General features: G+C 39.0%; 1 protein-coding gene across 9 annotated transcripts in view; it reads right to left on the minus strand.

Moving 5' to 3' along the window:
• The window catches only part of tenm3 (teneurin transmembrane protein 3), a 233,519-nt gene that overhangs the window by 106,139 nt on the left and 116,961 nt on the right, over window positions 1-10,419 (minus strand). For all 9 annotated transcript variants that reach the window (XM_015046553.1, XM_015046552.1, XM_015046551.1 and 6 more), the window contains 4 exons: window positions 10,190-10,254; window positions 4,464-4,583; window positions 2,629-2,712; window positions 1,431-1,555 (listed from right to left, as the gene is read on the minus strand). In XM_015046553.1, the coding sequence (XP_014902039.1) occupies window positions 1,431-1,555; window positions 2,629-2,712; window positions 4,464-4,583; window positions 10,190-10,254 (394 nt within the window). The remainder of the gene's footprint in view (window positions 1-1,430; window positions 1,556-2,628; window positions 2,713-4,463; window positions 4,584-10,189; window positions 10,255-10,419) is intronic.

A 10,419-nucleotide genomic window follows, 5' to 3' on the forward strand; every position in this document is an offset into this window, starting at 1 on the left:
GAAACACAGTTTAATGTTTCCTCTTTCAGTTTTACTCAATCATAGCACAACTCAAAGCACATATGTAAGATGATTCAATGTTTTAAAATGTCTTTCACTAAAGCAAACCATCTAGAACATGAAGCATTAAAAAATAAGCAGTTTTGTGTTTTTCTAGTGTGGATTTGAGCCGTCTTTGTGGAGAACCCAAATTAGACCATAAGCTCTGCTGTCACATTTTCAGTGAAGGGCAGAAAGAAAAGACAATGAAGGGAGGAGATGGATGAAAGAAAGGGATGAGGGGGGAAACAGAGGTAGGAAAGAGGAAGATAAGGGACAAAAAAAGGGACAAACACAAGGGACAGACCTGGGCTTTTTACACAACGAAGGACAGAAAGATAAAACACCAAAGGAAAAAAAGGACTAAGGAAGGGAAGGACAACTGGAAAGACAGAAAAGAGGGAAAGAAAAAAAGTAATGTCACAAAAAAGGGAAAGAAATAAGAAAATGATTAAAAAAGCAAAAAAGGGTCACGAGTAAGGAAGACTGGAATGATACAAGGATGAAATAAGGAAAAAAAAGAAAGATGGGCAAAAAAGGGAAGGAAGGCGAAGCAAGAGAGGAAGCAAGAACACAAGATTTAAGTAATTGGGCACACATATTTTATATACTTTTATTGCATTTCTTCCATACTTTCAAAGAGATGAAATCAAATCCCATAATTTTTCACACTGGAAGTCTTCAGAGATGTTAGAGTGTAAGCAAAGTAAAAATTTTGCAAACTAAATCTTCAACAAACGTTGAGAGGGGAGGATTGAAGAGTTTGATTGCTCTCAGATTTAATGTGGATTTTCTCTAATCCCCACACAGTCAAATGATTCAATCCAAATTCAAACATATTTATACAAACATCCCCACTAAGTTTTGGTTAAATGACGCTCAGCATGTTAAAAAGTAACTTGACATTTCTTGTAGCCATCAGCGTGTTCCCGACACAAATCTGATTGGATGTTTGATCACTGCTTTTGTCTAAAAATGGTAGCGCTTATATAAACTGGCTGGTTTCCTGACACGGTGTTTTAAGCATAGTTTGCAAATTATAAACTGAGGTCAGAGCCATTCCAGCAGCTAATGTTGTGTTAGCCTGCTTTGTCCATTATGGCGCTAGCTTTCATGAGTATCTGGGTTCAATCGCAATTGAAACACTCATTGTTCTTGACATTTCAAACGTATAGCTGTTGATTTGAGGTGAAGATGAAGAGTTATTTAGGCAAGAACAACGTGATGCTTGGCAGAAGGTCTAACTTTTTTCCTTTAAATCCTCAAATGATTTGTATTGAGATAGAATCAGGCTCAGTCTAAAGCAGTGTTAAACATTTCACCACCACATGTGAGCAAAACCGTTTTTACAGGACACGTCCGATAATGTCTGAGGTGTCCAGGTGACCAACCTGAGTATGTGATGGTGGGAGGCCTTTCCGTCCGTACACTCCAACCAGAGCATCTTTCTGGACTGATATGTTGAATTTCAAGAACTGAGGCTGGTCAATATACAGCTGGGACCTCCAAAACACACCTGGGATAGGAAACAAACAAAGAGGAAAAAAATCATTTAACTGTGACTCAAACTGTGGCGACAGTATTTAAACGAACAAAATATTGAGATAAGGGTTGTAAAAACCAATGATACTCTTAATAGCTTAATTATCACGGAATGTGATTTTTTTTTCTTATTTGCATTTTTTGTTGGGAATGATTTTCCAAGCTTTGTAATCCATTTGTTTAAGGCAGATCAACAGGGTCACAGTTATTATTTCCCACTAGTGTTGGATAGGTTTCTTTAAAACCTACTTTATCAAAGCAATGTCACTAATTTCATGGAGTTACATTTGAATAACTTTTCTAAATTTGAATCAATCTTGGTGACGATGTGCTAATATTAAACCATAATCTCACATCACAAATGGTTAAAATCAGGAACTCAGAGAGATGAAATCCTCTCGCTTTGGGAGGGAAGGAGCTTCTATCTTGATCTGATTCTGAAGTCATTATTAGATCAGTGTGTCGTCACGGCATGAGGTCAACCTCAAGTCCCCACAGTGAGAACTCCAGGGGAGTGAAAGGCAACAAACTTTGTCTACAAAACTCAAAGATGATAATTCAATTTAATGCAATTTGTGATGATGGACAACTTCAGGGGTACTTCTAATTACAAGTTTGTTATAATAGCTGTAATGAATCACACACACTTCAAGGTTTTAATTAAATAACACAACTGCGTGTAACTAGTTAGATGTTTATCACTGATGAGTGATAACTGACTAGAAGAATGGAACATTAAGCTGCTGCCACATTTTTAAATTAAGCGAATTTTGTCTTGTGACGTTTTTGTAGTACAGTATGCGTCACATTGCCGTACAGCACAGTGTGTGAACTGAGACTTCTGGGATGGAAGTCACGGTTTTCTGCTACGTCATGACCGGGTACATCACTCTTCCATAAAGCACACATCTCATTTTGGGTCTTGGTTTTCCTGGTAAAGGTTCAACTGATCATCTGGCAATGACAAAACTTTTTCAGATAGCTATTGATTCAGATACACAGAACCTGCATCAGTCACACTGCAGAAACACTGATGTGAAAACTAACCTGGCGGGACGTCTTGTATGACTCGCCTCCCCACGTCTGACTCTCCCGTATCTATGGTGTTGTTCTCTAGAAGAAACATCTTGCCTGCAAAGTCAAAAACACACCCAGCTGAGAACCTGGTTAAAGCTGACATGAACGCATTTAATGTAAAGCATATAGAGGCAGCAGCTTTGGTTCTCTCAAACTTCAGACATGTGGATGGAAAAACTAATCTACAAAGCAACACAGCATATTCAGCCCATCAGGGAAAGTGATTGTAAAAGTGTGATCACCCAATTCTCATACAGAGTCTTTAAACTTTTATGTGATCCAATAAAAAAAGCTTACTGGGAAATTAGTGTAATATGCTTGGATGTTTCATTTCTAGTCTTTTCTTTTCTTTTGACCAATTCAATTAAGATGTGAATTCTAATAATGACAGAGGAAAGACAGCAGAAGGGAATATGGTAACAATTATCCTTCTGCATAATAATTGTCACATTCCAAGTCTCTTTTATATTCAGCAGAACAAAACTGTTCCAAATGTATTTCAATTGAATCCAGTCCTAAAAGGAAGGACTGGATTCCTTTTAGAAAAAAGAATTGCAGGTAAACATCATGAGGTTTACCTGCCCTTTGTTAGGTAAACATTGCTGATATTAAGTTACCCCCCCTCGCCTCCCCTCCATGCTTCAGAACTGCCTTAATTCTGGCACATTTTTCAAAATTGTGCAAGAAACAGTGATTGGAGATTTGATCTTTATGACGTGGTACCTCATCCTGCTGGAAGTAGGCATCAGAAGATGGGTACAAATGGATGGACACAATCAGCAGATGTCAAGTTGTGGTATTTTATTTATTTTTTTTGGAGCTCATCTTGGAAATACCCTGGACAGCAACTGATACAAAGCAGAACTGAGCCATGTTTTTATGTTGTTTATGCCAAATTCTGGCCCTACTGTCTGAATGTCTCACCTGAATTGAGATTGATAGAACCATGAGCCACTTTTCCAAACCGCTATTGTTTCTTAGTTAACAGTGGTGGCCCCCGGTGCCCTGGGCCCCCGGTGTGGTCTTCTACCACGCTACCCCGTCTGCTTTAAGGTTTGACAGGTTGAGCTTTCAGAAATGTTTTAAAACCTTCTAACAGACCTGGACTACTCTTGAGTTTGTGCCATTTTGAACCAGTCTGCCCCTTTTATCCACAACAGCTCCTCACAGGATATTATCTATTTTCTGGCCTGTGTTCTGTAAACCTGAAAGCAGATATACTTTTAACATGCCACCATTTGGGAATTTTTTTGTCCCCATTCTGATGCTCTCTTTAAATGGCTGCAAGTTATCTTCACCACTTCCAGACATTAAAATGCATTTAATTTAACATCTAACCAATCAGGCGAAGCTAATAGATGTACAATCCAGTCATATTGTCACATTTGGATTCAAGTACCTAGAGTCCAACTGAGTGCTGATTGTCATTCAAAACAATCAAAGTCATCTGATTTCATAATGGCAACTGGTGTAAGATGGCCCCAGAAATGACATTCTGTAATTGACAGCAATCCCTCCTCCTGCGTAAGCATGTGGCGACTGTGGAGAGAAACCATTCTCTTTTAACTGGAACAATTAAACGCATTGATCTGGCTGAAAAGATCACAGCTGTTCCATCATTACTAATTAGAAATGAGTAAAATTGCAACACAACAGGCAGATGTTTTTCCAAATAAATCTCTGGTGAAATATATATTTTTTTAGTTGACGTCAAAGGTTTTGTTTTTCAAATAGTTCAAATGAAAACGTTGATTAGTCTCCCTGTATGAACAAAGAGGAAACCGTTTGAATTCAGCTGAACTCACCATTGTCTGTAGAGAGCACAAAGGTGTTGGGAGTCGTGTCTCTTCCTCCTCCTCCGTTTTCAAACGCTCCGTAGCTCTCGCTCTCCTGAAGCTGCCAGTTCAAACCGAACAAGTGCATAGCTGCAGAGGCGAAGCAAAACAAAAGGGTTAAGCAGAGGGAGGGCCAGACAGGACAGTGGAGGGTAATACAATCAAAGGCCGAAAGAGAAACAGAGAGATGGGTTGAAGAGAGGAGCAAAATGATTGCAAAGGGAGAACAGCGTAGAGAGGAAATGGAACGATAAGAACAAAAAGGGAGAAAAGTGATTCTGCGCCCATCAGATCGAACAGAACCATCCACACCTACAAGGCCTATTTCCGTTCAATCACACACGTCTCACTTCCAACTAGGATTCCCTTCCTCAAAACATTATGTATGATGAATTCTGCTGTCTGCTGATGAAGAGTCGACCCAGTGTGGTATTTAAGAAGAGGCAGCAGCAGGGAGGGGCTTTGTTGTTCTGCTACGCCTCATCAGTCCAGCAGCATTAAACACTGAATTTCTATTTTCTGTTGTCTATGTTTACATGCTTTCATTCATATTATTAAAAAAGCTCAACATTACTAGTCTAATTCTACTGGACTGATAATGACAATAACCTTTAGAATGCAGAAATTGGACCTACATGGGTTTATTTTTTGTAATAATTAGTTGACCTGATTTTTTACCTGCACAATGAACCCAGAAAAGAAGAAAAAAAAAACTCTTGTCAAAGTTTCCACCACATGTAGAGCAAAATCAGTGATGTTATGAAAGTTAAAGATGAGTCACTGGAGAGTCTCTGCTTCCCCTGTTCCTTCGGGAACACATTTGTTATCTCACTTTCTGTGCTGAAGCGCAAAGAGGAAAAAAACTGTTATCAACTATTATCTGATCAGTTTGAAAAATGGTTTATAATTTTCAATTCATCACTTGGTTTGCCTTTTTCTAGAAGTATTTTCCTTTATTTATCAAGGTCCAAAGAAAGTGACCTTCTTCTAGTTTTTTTTTTTTTTTTTGCATAATCAAGAAATAAAGTGCAAGAAAAAAAATTGGAGCTGAAAAGAAAAAAAAAAGGTGCAGTTTCCTTTAACTGGGTCTGTGTATGCTGTACAGAGTGCTGTCCAACTAAGATCTGCTTCATTAAGTCTGAAAATACCGGGCCAAATACTTTTCTTTTAATATGATGCATATTTTTAGTGCATCCTGTGTTGACCTTGAACGCCCCTCTCTCCCCTCCTTCTGGCCACAACCTCACATGATGAACAGAGTCGCTTGTTTCTTTTTCTGTTTCACTCTATGCATTGCACGTTACTTTTCTACCCTTTGTAAGCTTTATCACTACTCTTCAAAGGACATACCCTGGAAAGGTTGGAACGATAATTAAGCTTTAGACAGTGTCAATTTATCTTAGAAGTTAATTGCTCCATGTGCACTAAGAGAATTGCTCTGCTCAAAGGTAGCTGTAGCGTACATAACCAACCAACCGACTTACTCGGGCGTTTGCTGAAATCGCTGAAAGTAGCACCGTTGTATACAGCATTGCAACAGATGGTTCTAATATAAAGCAACAATAATGGCTGAAAATAACTGTGTCTCCCATTCAGGCAAGATTAAATGAGACAGAAACACACGTTGTCCATCTGGAAGATGCTTCCCACTGAGTTCCCCTGATGTGCAGTTGAAAAGCAAGTGAGTGCAAGAGATGTGCAATGGCATCCCTGCTCTTGAAAATAAAAAAGAGCTAATGTGAGACTGACAGGCCTGACCAAAACCATCACGCTGATGGGACACCGCTGAACGCGACACAAAAGATTTGAAAGGAGGGGTCAACTATGCGAGGACTGTTAAGAATAAAGTGACACATATTGGCCACTAATTGTGTTTGTTTCAAGGTACCAGCTCTGTTTTGCTCAGGTCCTAGAAAAGAAGGCTGCTTTCATTTCAGAGAGGTGCCAAGTGCAAGAACGCAGTGTGCAATTCAGCACATCCTGACTTATAGGGGCTAGCAGAAACTGCTCTCTGGTGCTGCTGTTACACTGCATCCTTTTTTGCTTCTTCTATTTTTATGGAGCTGTAAAAAGTGTGTGGGATAGGTGTAAGTGTGAGGAAATGAAGGTATACAGATAAAGCGTGCTGGGCGTAGTGCACAATAACTTTGCCTGTTTTTAAAGCAGCGAATGCAATTTGAAAAGCAGGACATAGACTTTGGGGATCAGTGGTCAGGTGAATGGTTCATGTTGTAAGCAACAATCCTTTATTTCCACAATCTCTGCATGCTGTGTAAGCAGACGAGGCCTGTGATCCTGAAGGATTGACTCGTATGATGTGAAAGGGCCGAGTGATCCTTAATGTGGGGGGTTGTGTTTGCATGTTTATTTGAAATATGATCTGAAAGGAGATGAATCATAAACGGCATAACACCATGTACGATTAAGAAGCAATTAACTGTATCAATCATTTCCTATAGTGTAGGCCTGGAAGGTTAACATAAACATTCGTCTTTTTTAAAATATCAACTTCAGGTATGTATTCGGACTCTTTTCTTGAACAGGACAGAACCGTGAAGCAAAAGCAAATGAGTTTGGCTTTGATGGTGGGGTGTTGAAAGGCCAGCCGACTCCACAAGAGAACATTAGCAAAGAAAGTAACCGTTGTGAATCCTCAGTGTTATTGCACATTCACTTTTTCCCTCATTGCACTACAGTCCTGCAGCTCCAGGTAGCTTTAACCCTTCGCAGGGGAGGGCAGGAGCAGAGAGTCATGGGACAGTGTTTGGTAATAAACAGGGACTTGTGTGTGCGTGCATGTGTGTGTGTGTGTGTGTGTGTGTGTGTGTGTGTGTGTTTGAGAGGGAGGAAATAAGAGGATTACTGGCCATGGTAACTGTCATACTAGATTGTAACCAGTGGAGCTTTTTTTTTTTAAAGCACATTTTCAGATTCAATGACTGCTTAGTTAAATTTACATAAGGATTCAAATGAATAAATAACCAACAAGTTCATGAAAACTCCCAGTAAATTAAAAAATGTTGAATATGTTGCCATTTGTTTCTAATGGATGAGCGAATAAATGAATGAATGAATGAATGAATGAATGAAGAAATAAATCATTTATAATAGTTGTAATACGCTGCCCGTCATCATCAGAAATAGCGCCACCTATCTCTCCTTTAAGCATGGATGGTCACTAATCACACAACCTTTGGTACCTTGTAGGAACTTCCTGTTTCAGTTACGTTTACTTTGTCATGACAGATGTCATTTAGTGAACTGTTAAAAAAAACGGCAGCACTTTGATGCAGGCATCTTTAAATGGGCTTTTATCATATCGTTTGTCGTTTATGTTGAGACATTTCTTGTCATGAGAATTTTATTTAATTGTTGTTAATGTAAAAAAATGGACTAAAATGTTTTTTGTATTCTTTTCCACAAGAGCATCAGTAAAGATCACTAAGTTTTAAAATATGATTAAATAAAGTCTTTATGTGCAGTTTAGTTATGTAGACCACAAGATTTTATGTAGGTGAAGAAACTTATGTCAAATAGAAACATTTTTGATGGATGGATGGATGGATGGATGGATGGATGGATGGATAATTTACCATCTGAAATCACTTGATTTATTAAACTTCCACTTTTGTCCATTTTCAACATAAAACAGCTGTTTATTGTTGAGAAAGAACAAATTAATTGAATAAATCAGTTACTCAGAATAAAGAGGACATATGAACTCAAATACACCTTTACAGAGGCCTCTGGGAAGAGGCACGCACACGCACACACACACACACACACACACACACACACACACACACGCGCACAAAACACAGACAAACGCAGCTATGAAAAACATGAATCAAATGTTGTCATTATGTCAATTTGCCTCGACCAGAGGCTCTGTCTCTTTTTTTAGTCTCTCTTTATTTCTCCCTCTTTGTGTGTGTGTGTGGTTGTGTGTTTTTGAGCTGAATGCATGTGCCAATCAAAATGTTCAACCCCCTCAAGAGCATAACTTGTTCTTTGTGCTTGTGTTCATGTGCGTGGTTTTAAATCTCTCACCTGTTCTCTTGTGTCTCTGTAGTGTACGGATAACTGCATAAATCTGTTTTTACATGAGTGTGTTCACCAGTGTGTGAAACAGATATGTGTGTGTTGGTGTGTCAAGAGTGTGTGCATCTGTCAACCATAAAATCCCAGGAAACCCTCAACAGATGCTTTCAATAGAAAAAAAAAAAATAACAATGCTGCATGAGGGAGTCTAAAACACACCCAACGATAGAGCTGATGAAATACGGACACATTTGCTTCACATCCAAACATACACATTAAGAGACACACACACACACACACACACACACACACACACACACACACACACACACACACACACACACACACACACACACACACACACACACACACACACACACCAGCCTAAGGCAAGAGATTTTTAAGTTCAAGGACCATCTGAGCGGCGATCATAATTGGTTTGGTTCATTCTGGGAATCAATGACCTTTAAAATAAATACCACTTTTATCTCTCTTTGATTCATTTTATTTTGATCCTTCAAGTCTGTCTCACAAACAAGCTAAAAAACTTCCTGACCATTTAAAGCAATGAACAGGAAGAGATCAATTCTTTTCCTTATCTTGGATTCCTGGATCTCTGTTGAGTCTTTTTTATCATTTTTGGCAGGAACCTACACACTGTTATCAACCTTCAAAATCCCATTTGCAAGGATAAAAGAAAAACAATAAAAACACACAATCGATTCCAATAATCTGAATCAAAAGTAGAAAACTTTATGAGATCAATTATCCACAGTAACTACTGAGGAAACATCACATTATTAGACATCACAATTCAGTCCCAACCTAACAGAGTCTACAGCCACTCAGGCTGAACTGTTGAAAAGGCTGAAATATCAATGCTGCACCAGCAAATGTCAATTATATAAATGTAAAGACTCTTCAAAATTTAATGGAGGAACTTTGTTTCATTGCCGCCGGCAGACAAGACATCATGTGAAAATAATGCTGCATCACTTTTCAATGAATTCAATACTGCAGCAAACGGCACACGAATACCACACAGGTAAACTGCAGAGAATATCTAAAAAAAAAGTCTCCCCTTTGTTATTTTGACATTTAGTACACACAAATAATTTGTGTGCATCTGAATTTTAGGCTTTAACTGCAGTTCCATATGTAGGAAGTAATCCTGTCTGCCCAACATATTAGCCTAGAATACTACACCAAGAAGAAAGGCCATGACAAAAGAAAACGGGAAGGTGCCACCGAGGAAAAGCGAGATCCTGGATGTTTGTCTGGTTTCACAGCACAAAGTAACAACCAACCACGGCAGCAGGAAGAGAAGATGAATGGTAGAATACAGCTGGGGCCGAAGAGGATGAAACTCAAGAGCAGAAGAAAGATGAGGTGGACTTAACAAAGGACAGACAGAATGGGAAATAAGGCTGCGGTTATATAGAGCTTTTCTTGTCTTGTTGACAACTCCAAATGGTTTCACACTCCAGCCCACATTCACACACTCGCATATGTCAATTTGCAGGCCGTTGGCAGCATGCGGTTCAGTGCTTTGCAAGATAAGCAGATGTGTGCATGCACTGTCCATTCCCTTTATACATTTGTTTGGGTTGCAGTTGTGTGTTTTGTATTAGGAAGACGGCTGTGTTTCATCTTACCTATGCAGTAGCAGAGCAGAACAGAGAGAAGGACAGACAGACCAACTGCACTGAGGGCTGTACACCTGAGAACATATAAGGAGGAACAAGATTAATGTCACACTGTCACCTCCTGCAAGAAAGATAGAAAGGTCACTGCACCATGACTGTGACTGGGATTATGACAGAATTATATGTGTCATAAACAGGATTAGAAATGTTATTATAGTTTACATATCTCATGAAAATAG

This window comes from Poecilia latipinna, unplaced genomic scaffold (genome assembly GCF_001443285.1).
Source record: "Poecilia latipinna isolate Pla-1442-1.1 unplaced genomic scaffold, P_latipinna-1.0 Scaffold783, whole genome shotgun sequence".
Taxonomy (NCBI): Eukaryota; Metazoa; Chordata; class Actinopteri; order Cyprinodontiformes; family Poeciliidae; genus Poecilia; species Poecilia latipinna.